Source organism: Centropristis striata, chromosome 9 (assembly GCF_030273125.1).
Source record: "Centropristis striata isolate RG_2023a ecotype Rhode Island chromosome 9, C.striata_1.0, whole genome shotgun sequence".
NCBI classification, from domain to species: Eukaryota; Metazoa; Chordata; class Actinopteri; order Perciformes; family Serranidae; genus Centropristis; species Centropristis striata.
Window position 1 is genome coordinate 16,350,770 of NC_081525.1, and position 18,614 is coordinate 16,369,383.

The 18,614-nt window shown below is 37.4% G+C and overlaps 1 protein-coding gene across 2 annotated transcripts in view; it reads left to right on the plus strand.

The window, feature by feature from the left end:
* The window catches only part of rab6ba (RAB6B, member RAS oncogene family a), a 62,219-nt gene extending 45,468 nt beyond the window's left edge, over positions 1-16,751 (plus strand). For both annotated transcript variants that reach the window (XM_059340831.1, XM_059340832.1), the window contains exons 7-8: positions 1,327-1,393; positions 12,386-16,751. In XM_059340831.1, the coding sequence (XP_059196814.1) occupies positions 1,327-1,393; positions 12,386-12,450 (132 nt within the window). In that variant the 3' untranslated portion in view covers positions 12,451-16,751. The remainder of the gene's footprint in view (positions 1-1,326; positions 1,394-12,385) is intronic.
* Positions 16,752-18,614: the final 1,863 nt, after the last annotated feature.

Here is an 18,614-nt window from a genome sequence, read left to right on the forward strand (position 1 = left end):
GAAGTCCCCTGCTGGTCTTTTGAAAGAATTTAGGTTTAAGGCGCTTCAGTGGAGGTTGCTGCTTGATTGCTACTCGTGATGAAAAATCCACAGGATGCCTCTTAAGGTCTCTTGTTTTTCGTACAAATGCCATCACAGTGATGTCCAATTTCTCTGCAAATGTTTAAATATTTTAGCAAAGGTTTCAATGTAAATTTAGATTTATCATAGGTTAATTATTTATAGGTAAAGTTTATTTTTAATGTTTGTATAGTGTATGTTCAACGTATGTTTGATTGCTGCTTCTGGATGCTTAAATTTCCCTTGGGATAAATAAAGTATCTCTACCATACTCATAGTAGTATAGCAGAATTTCATCATGTGTTTAGTAACATTTAATAAGTAAATCTAATATTTAGAAAAATGTGTGGGTTCCAGATACAAAGGGAGATGTGGTCTGGTCAAACAACAGTGATGTGTCTCTGCACAGATGTTTGTGGTTGAAAACAACGACTGTCTGTTAAGTTAATAAGGAGAGAGATGAAGGCCGGCTGTATTGTGTCTGTCAGTGAATGGTATTGCTGGCAGGCGCCTCTCTCAGCCCAGAGCAGCTCAGACAGAGGAGGCCATTCTTCACCTTACTTCAGGACTGTGGACTAACGGTGAAATGCCAGGATGAAACAGAGTGGTGTGAAACCTCAAAAAACAAAGGTCACAGTGCTGCCTCCAAAGGCTGCAGTGTTCACACTGTTTGGCTGTGTCATCACTATCCACTGACGTGTTGTGTCAGCAAACTTAAGCTTTCAGGCATCAATTTCACCATCTTTCATGAGAACAAAGCTATGTAATACGACTCTGTATGGACATTGTTTTATTGACATTGAAAAATGGGCCAAATTATCATGAAAATCAAAAGTTTTAGATGAATCAACATGTATTTTGGTTCAGTTAATATTATTTATCTCTTTTATGTCATTTGTTTGTTTGTTTTTTTACATTTTTGAAAAGTCCTTATAAGGACTGAATTTTCCTATACTATCCAAAAGAGCATGTGCACATGCTCGATAATAAAGTGACATAAGCTGTTCACAGAAATCCCGTGATTGCATTAATGTGAAATATGAACAAAAGCACAACAATTCTTTGTTTCAGGTAAATATACACTAGCGAAAAAAAACCTTATTATAAATATTGCATCCCATTTCAATAGATCCCATTAAATCCTACAAATTGGTCCTTTAAATGAAATGAACACGACAGTTGTTGACAAATTAGTAAGTGTTCATGTTGTGTGTCCCTGGTTCAGTCTCAAGACAAAGTGTCCTCATTCTGTGTCTCTCTTTCCAGCTGTTCCGGCGCGTGGCAGCTGCTCTTCCCGGAATGGAAAGTATGCAAGAAACAAGCAAAGAAGGGAGTATCCTTTGACCCATTTACATGTCATGAAAACCCCTTTTTCATGGCATGATGAAAACCCCATTTTATAATAACATATAAGCAGTCTAAGCACTGAGGAGACATTTTCTCATTTTCAATCTTGTGATAGCATCATTCACTGCTCACTTTTAAATGAAAGGAGTTCCAGAAGCTGGCACCTCTTTAAATAGGTGTCAGCTACCTGTCCAATTAAATGTGTTTTTAGCACGAGACTTTTGCTAACTGTTAGGCAGCATGGATGCTTAACAAGTGCAGAAGGGGGGGTGCTGGTCACATAGTGGGCACCTACAGTTTTGTCTATGGTGGGTAGGCAGGTTTGCTCATTTAAACCAGTGACAGGAGTCTCAGTGTCCTGCCATCAGCCTGTGGTGCTGCTGCTGGCACGTCATATCTGCTGCTGCCAACTGAGCATGTCACAGCTCCACCTGTGGAAGATTTGTCAGCCCTGAGATGTTTTCACTCTCACAACACACAATTCTAACATTTTATTCTTCAGGAAGTAGCGTTTGATAATGCAAAATAAATTAGATATGACAGAGTTAGTGAGAACATCTTCAATGTTTTTTTAGTCTTATGAATTATAAACACACACACACACATGCAGTGCAGAATGTATTTGTTTTGATTGCATTCAAGAAGTGATTCAGCTCAAGAGACACATGTGTTTATAACTGATGTCAAAGGAGATAAATACAGCAGCTGAGACAGATTTCAGCTGTAATTTTCATCAGTAACTAAAGAGAGCCCTCAGGCTGTCTTGGCTCCTCTCACACTCCCACATTGATTTTCACATCTGTAAATATATCCGATGTGGGTAACAATACGGCACCCTACACTTGATTGAACTCCTGACTGTTATGAATTTACTGTAATCCAAATATTTAAATCAATTAAGGTGATTTAAGACTATTTTTTACACAGCATACTTCTGTTAAACTCTACATTATCATTTTTTTCTTGTGTTCTAAATTTTTTTTATAGATTTTTGTTCTTTTAAAGAGACTGATGAAAACAAAAACAAAGACAAAATCAATGTTCTAATGAAAAGAAGCTCACAACACTGTTAGAGTCCATTATCACAGCACTAGTCAGAGTTACAGTAAATAAGTGACCACTCAAAAAACCCACTCACATATTATATAACATATAGAGAGTAAATCATAGTAAAATAAACGTTAAGCTTTTCACATTTATTCACTAACATACAATACGTATTGTGGCTAAGTGAAAGCTACACCCACACACACATTAACAGGTAGACAGATTATACAACACAGGCTGCAAACTTTCTGAGCTGTTCCCATGTATGTTATATTGTGCAGGTCAGTCCAGCCTCCTCTGCCACATTGGTCACTATGCAGTATATATACAAACTGTATGCATCCCCAATAGGCTAGATTTAATATCTGTTCAGTTTTCTCCTTTAATAAAAGACAAAAAATCTTTCCAGACAAACTGATATATTGTTTACTACAGAAGAGAATTGGGGCCAGGTAGGAGAAAAAAATAATGAGAGAAGGATTTTTTTTTTCCAATATGCAGTTTGAGAAAAAAGTCAAAATAACGAGAATAAAGTTGAAATGACAAGTATAAAGTAACCTTTTTGTCTTTCGTAAAGTTGTAAAGATATTCACAGATTTGTGTCAATCAGTCATCAGAGGAACATTGTTTTCTTTCCGAACAGTCAGGTAGGCTGCAAGCTACAACCTGATTTTCATAAACAGCATAAAATTAGCAAAAACTACAATATTTAAGAACTAAAAGAACTAAAACCCCCCTACACATAAATTAGTTATTATTGGTAGAAGGTTACTATAACTATTGTTTTGGGGGAAATCTGTTTTTATGTTATTTATGTGAATTTTTTAGACATACATTATATTATATTATATATTGTATACATATTTTCTCAACATTCTATTTCAACTTTATTCTTGACATTGTTTTCTTGCCTTATTCTTGTCATTGCGACTTTTTTTCTCAAACTTTATAATCATTTTTTCCCCCTCCTACCTGGCCCTAATCCTCTTCCGTAGTTTACAGTTGTGCTACTTGGCAATCATTTGTTTCCAAGGCAAGGAAAAGGAAGGAAAAAAATGGAAAAAGTTTGACCTTTAAAAATGACCAGTATGAACAGGTAGAATGATGACAGCAAACAAAAAATTTGACTGTTGATATCGGCATATAAGGATTGTTTTTAGACAGACCTATCCTTTAACGGAATCCATTCTATATTTTCAGGTTTTTAGGATTACTAGCGTAAAGAAGTCAGCTCAAATAAAAACCCATTCAAAATAATCATAGATAAAGAAGACCTGTCACCTGAACGGACAGAGTCTAGGAAGCTCTGACGCCTTTTTCATCGTCTCTGTTCAACATGACACTAAGCCGTAGCCAATACTTTTGCTGTCATCTAATGCAAGGGCCATATTGCTGCTGTTCCTTAAAGTCAGTGTGCTGTACTGTGTTGTCTTATGCTTGGACATACTTTATTGTCATTCAGTTATACATAAAAAAGATGCACATTTGAATTAAATTCTGTTGCACTGGCTCACATTGATTGTTCTCTGGAATATCCGATAAATATAGTATAAATATAAAATATAAAACTGTAAAATAGAATATTTAAATTGCACAGAAGTGTAGCAGCAGAAAGTGTTTTTGAAACACGGACAATAGACATAAATAATATGAATATAAAATATAAAAACAAGTTCACAGTGCAGTTTAGTGCAAAAATATGTTGTACTCTTTTCCCTCTTGACTCTTTATATATAAAGTTTCATTGTTCCTCAGAAGGAAATTAACAAGCTATCCATCAGTATGTAAAGGAATATAAATGTATGGGAATTAATTTTAATTAGCTTCAAATTTACCCTCTGCAACATTAAAGTGATAAACACATTAATGCATCAATAATTATAACACAATATTATAATTTATTCTGAAATGGACGGTCTGGGCTGGGCGATATGGAGAAAATTTAATTTAAAATAATAATAATAATAACACTTTATTTAAACTCGTAAGGCACTGAGGTTTCCTTCATTTACAGTGACGACGAGTACATTTACACTTAACACAATATACACTTTAACAGTACAGATATACAAATTCAAAATACAGAAAACAGACAAGGTAAACAAATAAGTAAAAATTCTATTTAAAATGACCAAAACTAAAAACAATTGCAGACAGTTGCAGGAAAGTTGGTTGCAATCAGGCGACGGTATTGAACAAATTTATGTGCATATTGATCCTCAGTGTAAGTTGAAGATCATTCCAGGTGGCGGGAGCATTAAAACAAAAGGCTGACTTAAATAAAATACTTACACAATGAGATTTCTGATATAAATGATCAGTAATGTGGATACAATGACTAGGCAGTAAATGCAAACAATAGAACAGCTGAAACAATTTGTTAAGGTCACAAAATGACATCACTTTACTGTAATGCAGCTTTTTAAAAAAACAGGAAAAGGCAACATGATAGGACATTAAGACATCCAAAATCTAAGATGATATCTCGTCTCATATCGCAGTATCGATTTATAATAATTGATATATTACCAGCCCTAATGCACGGTTTCCGCTACATTCATTTAGTAGTATTTTCAATTCTGTAGCAGTAGCGAATGGAGATATCATAACAACCGTAACGGTGTGAGCAATCTGTTAGCATTACTCCAGTTTCTGAGTGAGGTTAGACTGCCTCTTACAGCAAATGGCTAGCTAACGTTACTGGAAGCACACTGCAGCCAGTAGGCCTCCACTTGTTTTCCTGGTGCTTGTATTTACTAAGTGTTACGGTAAGAATGTGTTAGATCTGCCTTCAAAATAAAAGCAAACACATGTAGCTTTCAAAATAAGAGTGAGAGAGTCCACCACAGAATTAACAAGAAGACTGTCAAAATAAGATGCCTTAAATAAAACAGAAGAACCCTTATTCTTCTGTACAACAATTCATTAAAATATGCAAAGATGGAATAGTGGCATTAAATGTGCGAGTGGCCACCAACTTTAGGCTTTTAGGGCCAAACATTTCTCTGGGGGAGCATGCCCCCGGACACCCCCCCATCATAGTCTCTGTAAATCCTGTGGGAAACACAGGTTGTAAAGCTTGTTTTGCAGTCGAATTTCATTTTTTATACTTTCTAAATTGCTGATTGATATTTACACACACACACACACACACCATCCAGGGGTCAGATAACCCTTTACCCCCACTGCCGAAAAAAATCCTAGAGGAAACATTGCCTAATGAATCCTTTTTACTTTTGGTACACGCAACTAAAACAACTTAAACAATGTCTGTAGACACTTTCTTTAATATTACAATAAATCAAAAGCATTTAATGATGTCGCTGTTTCTCCTCTGACAGCATTAGTCCTTCACATCCTCGTCAACACACAAACTAGGGTGCCATCTCTATGGTAACTGTGGATGAATTATGAAATCTGCTTTGATTGTACCGTGTGCACATATAGCATTGTCATTATTCGTTCAGTGTGGAGCTGTCTCACCAGCTCTGCAGCATTCATCCGCTCTAACTTGCACATAAATCAGATGCTGACCTTGGTGTAGTGAAGGAATGCCTACATTTGTCTCCCTGTGCATCTCTGATTATTAGCCCCCTCATCATTTACTGGGAGTCATCCAGCCTTTGCTAACTGCACGGCCCCAATAATAAACTCAGTAACCTAACAGCCCCCTGAACTGTCGAGATCACCCATTTGCTTTTTATTGCAGTCAGCCATATTTCCTGGGTATAATGCATCACTCACATCCAGCCAATTACCTTTATCTCTCTTCCTGTTTTTTTTTTTCTTTTTTTTATCTCTATCTTTAATGAGGCTTAATGGAAGTGGGGCTGAGCTGTGTGAGGTGGAGGTGTGCTGATGGATGGCAGGTGATGACAGTTTCTCAGCAGCTCTGTGCCTCTGCTGTCATTGTCAGTTAATGGAGCAGCTCCTCTGTTGTTGCTGCATTGTGAAGAGTATTGATTTTGCTGGGAGAAGGACAGAAATAGGATTAGTTCAGGGTGCATACATGCATGTTATATCGCTAGAATGTGCCTGTTTTATTGCCTGCACTTTTAATAAGCATGATGCGCTGGATATTTATATTCTTCTTCATATTAAATGCACAATATGTCATATTTTGGCCAGTAGGGGTCACCATTATTGTCATTGCAGTCAGCTTCTCCTGGTTAGAATTCCTTCAGGGTTCATTGTTTGGGAGGTTTTTACCAAAAGCAGAATTTTCCACAGAGGTCTCCTGCTTTCTAAAACAAGCAGACCCAGTGATTAAATCCAGTGAAAACACAGAATAAAAAGCAGTTTCAGGTTAGATATGATTTTTTCTCAGATGCGTTTTGGTGGACACAGGAGGGGCTGCGTGCCAAATGTTTGCTCAGTGTGTTACTCTTGTTCTTTAGGCCCTAGGTTTGAAAATTGTTGGAAACTTTTGAACTAATGTAAGTACTAGAGGTGTGTGTGTGTGTGTGTGGGGGGGGGGGAATTGATACAGCATAGTATTGCAATATTTTGCCTGGCAATTGCCGGCGGGCCATCAGTATTTCCGCCGTTTTTTCCGGAGACTAGCGAGAGTAGCGGGCTCACTTTTAGGAATATACTGGAGAAAAAAACCTCAAAGAAACAAAATTTAATTGGGTCTGAAATTAGTTTTTAATTATGTATTGTTAAATAACCACCATTGCCAATGTAATGTGACTCAGAAAGAAATAATGTTCACAGTAAAGTTAATGCAATGTAGTTATGAGTTGCAACTATTGTGATGAAGGTCATAAAATAACAACATGGAGGCTCAATAGTCAGTGCGAAGATGGCAGCACATAACAGCTTCTTTCCTCTAATTCTTACCTTTCACAGTAAACGGCCTAGACACATTACTGATCACTAGAGGTGGGGAAAAAATCAATACAGTATAGTATCGCTATTATTTGTGTGGCAATATTATGTCGATTCATGGCCGCCAATGTATCCAAACTGGAAGATCTATGGAAGTTGTCGAAATAACGCTGCAAAGTTAGTCTTTTTTATGTTTATTTAAAAAAAAATTCAGAGCAGTGAAACCTAAAGGCGAGGAAAGTTTGAGAAAATGCTGCAATTGTTGTCGTCCGTACATGTTTGATATCAGTTCAGTTCAGTTTGACTGAATGCTTTGTTGGTCAGTCTAGTATTTGACAAAACAATTTCTGATTGAATTTAATTTTGCGGACACAAAATGCAGTTAATCAGTTAAATCGCAATATATTGTATCGCAATACTTAAAATCTCAATAATATCCTATCGTGACTCAAATATCGGGTTAAAATCATATCGTGGAGCCTCTGCTGTTTCACACCTCCAGTAAGTACACAACTCAACAGAATATGTAACACAGGTGTGTAATGGAAGACAGACAAAAGTAACCAACAAAAATGTAATTTAATAAAACAGTGAGATGCTAGAGAATGTAACTTACATTTCCTCACTATGGTTCAGCCTGTATTTCTTTTGGAGAACAAGTCCTGGCTTGACTTTCAGTCAGTTTTAAACAGTATTCACAGTGTACTCTCTGTTCCCTTTAATTGCCTGTTTTAAATTGGGGACGGGTGGGTCACGCTGATTTATGGTGGATGTCAAGGCCTATGGGGCACAGTCTTCTGCTCTCTGCCGGAGAACAATTTCCTACAGAGTCACTGGGTATCATCACCGCTGCGGGACTGCAGGGAGAGAGAGCAAAGAGGGTGCTTGACCCAGATCAAGTGCTCGGGTCGTCGACGTTAATGAGAGAGAGCCGGAAAACAAACTCAATCACAAACGGACTCATGTTGATCAGAAAATGGCAGCCACTCTGTGATTTTGTTAATGATGTGTTTGAAAGGAGTTTTATTAGTCTTCAGGGTTGTTTTTTGAAGCACTAACAGCTCATCATGACACAAGATATTCAAGGTAAAAATGTGTTGTTTAGATTAGGGCGTCTTTTAAACAAGATCGATGCCACGTTACATCTGTTTTCAGTATAAATCATAACATACAGCCACGCTAGAGAGTTTTCCCTTTAAATGAAACCCCATAAAATCACCCAAATATGTCCTAAAGATGTGTTGTCAGGTGTATGCCTTGTCCTGTGCCGGCCCTTGGAGAATAGTAGTGAAGAACCCACAGAGAGCTACCACCAAATTCTGCTGTTTCCCCCAGCTCTACATTGAAGCTCATTATTTTGCAATATATCATTATACATAGAGAGGAAACGAAACAAACATATTTTTGTAGGCCAACCCGGAAGTAGCATCACCATGGGGTTTATTGAGAATTGGCCTATGGGATTCTTGCATTTGATTTTGGATCATTGCAGAAAATAAGCTCTGTGGCAAACACACGCTTCTGATGCTGACGTGTTTTGTTCAGCAGGATAATCTTCAAAGATGAACACCACTTTTATTATGTTTTAAGCGTTAATGCAGCTGACAAAAGTAAAAGGCTAACATTATGCTATATCAAACTACTCCACGGTCACATGACTTGAACTTCACAGCCGTTTTGCTTCAGATGATCTCAGACAAGCTAACCAGTGGTTTTAAGAATCCAGCAAATCTGTAGCCTATTTAATTGGTTATTAACATAATTTACAATCTACAAGAGTTTGCTCAAGCTCTGAAAAACACGACTAGAGGCTGTGAGGCGGACTAGTGAGAGAGTTCCCCTCCGTGTCCGGCGTGATGACGTTTAATGTCCCCGACAACAACTGTAGTCTCATTTAGCCACTTGTTAGCAACTGCCTTTTTAAGAACACGTAAAACTCCAAAATTCAAAAGTGAGGGTATTTACTGACTTATTTTATGTTGTAGAACAAAACGTGAACATCTCTTCAGCTTGTGTTAACCAGACCTTATTTCAGGCATCTAACCAAAAACCCATTCAAATTCCTCATTGAGTTTGAGAGGATAGACCCCATGGTGCTAAAATGCTAACCTAATTTTTAGTTTAGGAACTCGTTCCTGTGTGAACTCTATCGAGTGACAATAGGACTTGCTGCTGTGTGTATCAACAGATGCGAGTGTATCAATACAGCATTAAATGCTGGGAAACATTACTTACCATGCAGTGTACGATGAAGCCAATAGGTGGCAGCAAAGGCCAGTGTCTTATGTTATCATATCCATTTAAGCTCTCAGCAATGACGTCATTGGAACCCTGGACCTTCCTTTCTATGTTCCTCACATCTAAAACTTGTTTCCCTTGAGTTAGTCATGTTTTAGAGAGGTTGATTTCAGCTTTAAACTTCCTGTCTTTGTTTAAAAGCGATTATAAGCTTTTAACGTCATGAACTAGCGTCACTGTATCCCACATCGAACAGCTTTTTGGCTAACATTCTTTCACATTAACTACTAATATAAATGACCATGATATGTTTCCAATTAATTAAGTGGTGTGAAACTAAAGTCTAACTTTCAAACTGTATATCATTGTATATCGACTGTACTTCCTTCACAATAAAATACAGTACAGTAAAAATACAGATGTACCTTTAAGATCGTCGCCTGAGCATTGTTACTGCTTTCTCTCATCAGAGTTACTTTCATATTGTAATTAGACATGTAAATCTCCATGTACATAAACTAAATTTCACATTTAGATTGTTAAATACGCATATATCAATTATACCTACACTGGTGGTGGCGATCTTATTCAAAATGACCGTGAAACATCGGAAAGTGCGGCATTGCAGATGTGTCCAATCAGGGGTATAAGCACCGATGTGGGATACAGTTACTAAACTCATTCAAACCTCTACAATATGAAACAAAAACTACAGCTAGTGCCACTGTAACTATATATGATTCATTACTGACTGTTTAGGGGCAGCTGTAGACTGAACCTACACACAGACACACAGGTACCAGAGGACTGAGGCTTCTCATTTGGTTTGGTAATGCTGGCTGCTGAGATGAGGCCTCCAGATTCCAGATGGGAACCGGTCCAACTAGGAACACTCAAGTATACGCTAGCATTTAAAGACTGTCCTTCAAACGTCACCACGCTGAGATGAAATGCTTCCAGAAAATATCAAAAGACACATCAACTGCTGTGTTTATGGACATTGAAAGCCACAGTGGGACTGTTTCCACTTGCATACAATATGTAGGCCACAGTTCTAGCAGAGCCCCTCCTTATACATGCATAATGTTCACCAGAAGAATGAATAATAAGTAAGAGTGTGCTGCTGCCACCGCTGTGCTGCCACACTCACCAGCAGCGTATGGAAGCATTCACAAACACTTGATACACTTCTTGTCTCCTGAGAACTGCACAGCAGGTTTGCCCCTCGTTCTCACTGCACAACGTGAAAAAAATTCTCTGGATGATTGACTGGGAATAACACCTCATCTGTAGTGTGAAAAAAACCCTGCAGAATCATTCTGACTTACAGCAACAACTCATTAACACGCCATTGTGCAGCAGCTTTAATTGTAGCACAGCAGTGCCAACAACTTTAGCCAACATCCATTCTGAGTTTATTAGCCAGCTAACAATAGAGGAGAGGATTTCCTTTCACACATGTTGTCAGTGGAGGATATTTAGGATAAATGAAGGCATAAGTGCTGTTATAAGTTCATTACTGATTATATTTTAGGAATATTTTAATTAACATTTATCTGATGAATTATACATGTATTTGTTATTGTCTCTTAAGTATTTTGGCTGTTAGAATAATTGATGGCTTGTCTCGAAATTAAATAGATTAGTGTGAAATACCACCATCTAGTGGTGGTAAAATGGTACTACAGGCCTCCATTAAGATCAGGAATTACAGGTGAATAGGGTGACAGTTATCACCATGAAACTTCCCCTGACAAGGATTTTGTGGATTACAAGTTTTCTGAAATGTTATGTTTAGATTTGCAAATGAGGCATTATCTTATTAAATATGTGCAAATTTTATCCATTTCATGAACAGAAATCTGAACATTGGATAAAGCCAAGTTCTTTTTTCACCCTTTTTTCATTTTGTTGACATATAAGAGTCAGAGGTTTTTACAGACAGAATTCACACACATTTGACTACTGAACAAAACAGTCAAATAAACTGTCATTAAGTGAAAATACAGTGTCAAAAGGGTCAAAGTTAAGAGACCAAACCGGTAAACGTCCTTTTTTATATCTATACAACGTTATATATAACTTTATTGACTCGTTGCCGTGGATACGCATTGCTCTGCTTCTCTCCTGATGACGGCTCGCCTTGTTAGTGACCTGTCAATCAAAGGTAGCCACGCCCCAAATCATATGATTCTTTATCTTCTATTTTCTTCTAAATGGGGCCATTATTTGAACTATTAACATCAAATTGTCTTGAAGAAGATTTTTTACTAGTGATTGAGACCATAGTGTTGTCCCAAAAAAGTTTCTGAGGTAATAAATCAAGTGAGAAGTTTTCTCATTTTCCACTTAAATTAATGGACAGATTTTTTTGCAGCCAAACTTAGCGCCCCCTGCTGGATTTTTTTGGTAGAATGCAGTTTAAGGCACTTCCTGGTTTGCCTCCATGCTCAGACACGGAGATTGCTGCCTGGACACAGCACGGCTGTGATGTTAGAATGTATTTTCAAAGTAGTGCCTAATCTATGTTTCTTGGCGTACATTTGAATCTCAGATTTTAGCAATCAGCAAAGATATCTCCCCCTTCTGTAGAGGAGACTAGAGATGACTTTCAAAATAAAAGTCTGTTATCAAAACAGGCTATTGCATAGTACTGTATATATATATATGTCTTTTATTTTGTGCATGCAGCCCATCCCTATTATGGTGGTCTCTGAATACCAAATGAATGGATATTATAAGAGAGCTCATTTTCTCATGAAATATCCATATCATAATATCCACATCAGCTGATTCATCCATTAAGTGCATGTAGCTGAATAATATGGAGTGTTTCCGAAGCTTCCTTAACGTTCTCCTCCAGTGATCGACATCAAGATAGACAAACTGCAGGAGCCCCAGACTACTGAAGGCGGCTGCTCCTGTTAATACTCAGCACCATCCTGGGAGAAAAAAACCCCATCATTTACACCACATGCTTGTTCTGTTGCTTCCTATTGGTTAACCTGCAGTTGACTTTGCACGTTTGAGAATCTGGCCTCCTCACCTGACTACTGGTCATCTGTTGGAACCAGCAATATGTGAATTTGGTTCTAAAGTAGTGTAGCCTACTTTGTTAATGAAACTGCCAAAAAAGTCTTACAACTTGCAAAAAAGAAAGGAAAAAAAAAAGACAAAGATGTGAAAAAAGATCCCCGAGTTACATATGTGGATACAATTTTTTTAAGTAGAAAAGGAAGTTTCCCCAGTTTCTTTTTTGTATTTTTGTATATTCAGGGAGATCTCTCTGGAAAGGTTGTTTTTTTAAAAGATGCAAACAACTTTGCTCTGTGTTTGAGAGCTTGATAGGAGCAGATGGTTTTAGGCGTATTTCTATGGATCCCACTCTTGTTATTGGCAAAAATGGACATCCTCCCCACATTATTACCCAGATGTTGAACAAGTGAGATCCTTACCTTAACCCCTGACATAGCCATTTGACTTTACACCAACATTCAACCATCTCTAGGCTTATTTCCTAAGCATACACCTAAAACTCTATTCCAAAAAGGTTATGAGGCTGTCTAAAACATGAATCAAATGACCATTTTCTACTCCTTTTTGCCATATATTCAATAGAAAACTGTACCAAGATGTTTTTTTTAATGTTGAAAGTGATAAACTTTATTGTTTATTTCAAATATACACTCGTTCTTGATGCAACACATTTGGCATGTTCCTAAACGGAAACTGAGGATAATAATTGTTGCTTTGATAGAGAAATTCTCTCCCAGTCTTGCTTGATACATGACTTCAGTTGCTAAACAATCTGGGGTCTCTGCTATCATATTTTGTGCTTCATAATGTGCCACACATTTTCAATGGCAGACAGGTCAGTCCAGTACCTTCAATCTTATCCTTTGAAGCCATGCCGAAATAAGTTGCCAATGGTGCCATAGGCACTAACACACTCCCATACCATCACAGATTTTGCACTGGTAACAATCCAGGTCCGCCTTTTCCCTTCTAGCTCGGTAAATCATGACGTGCATGATTTACAAAAACATTTCTGACATTGACATTGATGTAAGACTTTAACTTTGAAACTGTTTCAAAATGGATCAAAGTCAGAATAAGAAAAATTCAGAGGTAGAACATTCAATGTATTGTCTGTTGTCTATATACAGTTTTGAATTGAATACATATCAAAAAGGATTACAACATTATCGCATAGTTTTATTTACGTTTTAGACAGCATTCCAACTTTTTTGTAATAGGTGTTCTAACCCAGCCAATCACAGCACTCGTGCCCATAATTCCTGTGGGATCCATAACTTTACGTTCTGGTCGTTACAGCAGCTGAACAGTAACATCTTGAGTATCTAATGCATGCCTAGTTTTTGAGCATAGGTACTGTCTACCAGTGTACACAAGTTTGAATATGTAAATGGTAACATTACACCAGTGACTTAATGCACTCTGATAATGGCTAGTCCAAGTCTTTTTTTTTGTTGATGAAACTGTTGAACTGGATTTGTATACTTGACTTCAGAATATCTCTTTGTCGTGCGTGCGTGTAAATGTGTGCTTTCTGTATAGGCAACATTAGAATGCAGTTATATAGAGGGCCACTGCCAAGTCGTGTCATTCTTTACGGCACCGTGTAGGTCACCATTTGTTTGCAGTATGTCATAGATCCCCTCCTCCACTCACAACAATATGACATCTGCCTTTGCATTGTGTGATATCTTGGTAGTTGTGTTTATGGTAGTCTGCACATATGCTGTAAGTGAGCAGTGGAGAATCAAAGCCCTTGCCTTGTGTCACAGAGGAACATGAACATTAAGTTCCCTGTGTGGTGATCTGTGGACTTTAAAAACGCCGGTTCTGTGATCAAAACAGACCGCCAACATTGTAAACCAGTTCCATTCCTGACAGAAGACTAATTTGCACATGTAGACCTTTCAGGTTAATATGAAGTTCTGAAAAGCTTCATTGTAAATGTACAGTCACATGATTCAAGTCTGGTTGTCACGTGACGTGTCCCCACTGAGATGAGGTTTTCTTTGCTGCTTGTGTTTAGACTGACTACTGACGTTGGCATTATGCAAATATTTTATTTTAGCCAGGTATCATAATCTACTGGTGGTGAAGTCAGCCAGTGTTGAGAACACTACTTTGATTTGACTCGTCTTTGAAGTGAAATCTTACTGCACTTTTGAACAACATGTTTTAGATTTAGAGTGACAATGTTAGTCTTCAGAAACATGGTAAAAAAACAACTTTATTAGAGCCCGATCGATTTGTCCGTCAGGTGCTTTTATCAGCCAATACTGACCAATCACAGATACATAGTATATAGGTGTCTGCAAAAATGTTGTCAGACATGCACTGATATGATGACTTTTGTTTACAGAATATAATGCAGAAGATGCTTCGGTAATTTAGAAATCGAGAGTCGTCACATATTTCGTCCAGCAGAGCGCTCTCCGACTTACAATCCAGTGGTAAAGAGCACAGAATGAAAGACAAAAAGTTGCTCTGACTAGTGTCAACCCTATAGTGTCATTCAACGCAGGGGACAAGCTTAAAGTTACTGTAGCAAAATACAGCTGCTGTCAAAAAAGTAGTATTTGCAATATAGAACATAATAGAAAACAAAAAATAAAATGAAAAATCGATATATATATATTTGTTCATACCATCATACCTTTGCGATATTTTACCGAGGTATACGGTACACAACGGTATGTGAAACACGGACAACAGAGTCCTTTTATACCCCTTTTCAACCAACGTGAACCTAGTTCTTTTACTGGTGCTGGTTCACAGTTGGTTCAACTTGTGAACCGTCTCAGAACCTGTTTGCTTTTCGACAGGTTTTGGAGCCACATCATTACGTCACTGTATCAACCCAGAACTGTCTCCGATCTCCGTGACTATAGACTACATCGTCTCTGTACAATTGTTGCTCCTGGCTTTGCGAGCCTACATTGGCATCCAAACACGACATGTACAACATATTTGTGCTGCTTGTCTTGATCGATATGGACGCCGATTACGTTTTTATTAACACTGAACGTAAGATGTTAATGTTAGACTTTGCTGTAAGCTAATGATAGCCCGCTAACCTGCTAAGGCTAGCCTGCTGTATCATTCACATTGCAGTTAAACAAATAAAATAAAATGAATGATACACATTTTAGTTTAGTCTTGTTGGTCACGATAATCCCGCCCCCACGCCCTGACGTAAATGGTTTGTGGTTGAAGACCAACAAAGAGTTGGTGCCGCTCTGGAACCAGTTTTCCTTGCCGAGAGGCGGTTCTTTGAAGAAGCGAGGAACTGGTTCAAGATTAGGGACCGGCTCCAAACTGGTCCTGGAACTGCCTTGGTCGAAAAGGGGTATTTGTTTTAAAAGTCCTATAAGTCGTTCTGTTTCTCAGCAAACCTGCTCTGAGAGTGACCTCTGGTGGCGGCTGCTGGACATTACACATAAAAAAAATACAGCATCATTCCTAGTTTAAATAGACTGAAAGAGCAAAAATCCCAAAAATGTATTATCGGTCGGGCTCTAATCTTTATCTCCAGAACATTTTGGAGTTCTATGTCTTAGATTAGACTCTATTGAATTGTTCACACATGTCCAAAAAAGGGGAGCCTTTTTAACCCACATAATGAGCCAAATAATAATAATAATAATAATACTAAGAGACAGATGAAATATCATCGGAGATATTGACTGGAACACACTCTTCTGGTGGGTTTGGGAAGTCAGGTTGCATTCAAGTGATAATCCCTCGAAGTGAAGAAAGACAGTAAAAAGTAATAATGTATGAACCCTCTGTGTTGCTGCCTATTTATTATCTCCAAACAGGAATGTACTGCTCTCATTACCGACCACACAGCCTTGTAAGGAGAGCACTTTTGAGAAATTACTTGATAGGTATTTATTTTTAAATGAGGACAAATGATTAATCAGTTAATATAGTCATTCCTTTGTATTTATTCCCCTAACATATTAAAATAGAGTCCCATTTAGAGGCCCGTTTAAGCATTCCCTGGAAATGGACCAAGTAGTGAAACAAATGTCTTTGCGAGTCGGGGGCTGTGGCCGTTCCCTGGGGGTGTGTATGTTCTGTCACAGCTCTGTGCAGCAGACCTGATCAGTCCAGAGCTGGCTCTCCATTCACACTGTACAGAGATCTAGCATGTCTCTCCAAATGATTAATAAAGATGTCTTATTACCAAACTCATGCACTTTCATTATTTCTTGTTTCAACTGTTCTTTCATGTGACGTGTCTATTGTCCGAACTTCTACCTGTCCGCATTATTGTACGGAAGCCCTGAGAAGCAAGTGAGAAAAAAGATTAAGTCTGATCTAAATTTTGTTCTAAATAGCATTACACATTTATGTTTTCTTCAGGTGAGTTTGAACCTCTTTATCACTAGCACAATGGGAGGAAAAAAACACGTGAAATAAATAAAAAAGGAAAAAAATAAGACTTTTATCCTCACCTAGTATAAACTCAAAATTATCTTATATTTTGATTACAGCTTGTACGTATATTTACAAACTTTATATTCGTATGACTTTTTTATGACTATTGTTAAAATACTTTGTAATAAGAAATAGAGTGGACAACATACAGTTGATTTAGAGATTCTAAAACCTGTACAACATTCATGTCTAGATAGTTATGAGATAGCAATTTTTCATAATTACACAAAGGGTTGTCCCTATAATAATAATAATAATAATAATAATAATAATAACAACAATACTCTTTCACATCACTATGTCATTTATGGACTTTGTGGATTAAAGAGGTAATTATGAATTTAAGAAAACAAAAAAACCCAAATGTTTCCACTTGATAAAGCTCTGGCAAAACTTTGTTTCCCACTGTTTTCACAAATTAAAAAATTAAAATGCAGAGAAATATTATCCTGGTGAAACACTTTTTGCACTAAGTCAAAAACACTTTAGATTACACACAAAATGAATCACAGGAACTTTTTTCTTCAGTTTCCTCTCAGGGTTTCCACGTTATTGTGTTGTTTCACACTCATTGTCTCTTTTTACTTCAATGTTGCTTTAACTGAGTTGTTGAAAAGAAACAAATTCAAGTGTATACTTTCATACGATGAAATGATAATTTTAGTAAAATCACACAAACAAAATGACCATACAAACAAAATGACCATACAGAACCGTGATTATTTCAATTATTATATTCATTCTGTGAACAAGTAAGCATTCACAATTCAATGGTATGACTTTTTAAAAAACTTTTTTTTACAATAACCACATATTGTTGTGTTAGCTATCCATTTTTTTTAAAAAACTATTCGGAACATGATGGGTGGTGCAACTGGAGATCCTCTGACATGAATGTGGTGGTACGTTGGGCAAAAAAGGCAGGAAACCACAGTAGTTAGCAATAATGAAGCAATAATTGTGTCAATGTTAAGTGTTTGTACATGTTGTAGCATGCATGGTTTCTAGTGCGCCACAACACACCAGTTTCTATCGATGACTAGAGGTAATTCCAGTTTTTGGAATTACCTGCTCTTACTTGCCATGTCTGGATTTACCTGAATGAGGTAGAAACCAGCTGTTGACCCAAATTTAATAAAAGTTACTCAGTCTCAGTTTAAAGGGAAAGCTCAGATTTATTCAAGTGAGGTTGAGTCCAGATGTCTAAGTTCAGTGGTAGAAGATCTAAATGCTTCCTCCACCACTGGTAGGTCATAACCAGGCTAAATCTGGCTGATAAAGTTGAAGTCTTTGAAGCATCCCGGTACCTTTAACATCTGGGTACTAACATCTCCAGAGGTTATACTTATCTACCAAATATAGCTTTAAAATGCCTATACACCTGCAAGTGATGCAAATTAGCAACATTAGTCATAATTGGGCATAATAGTAATTAAACAAATTTTCCAGCCTCAGGTATTTAGATTATTTTATTGATGCTGCCATTGCTTTTTTGCTGAAACAGGGCTTTGAAATTGAAAAAAACAACATATGTTTCTATACAATCCTTGCTGTTCCATCATCACATGTATGTGATGGAAGCGGTTTGAGGCAAATTTGCGACAATCGTCTAC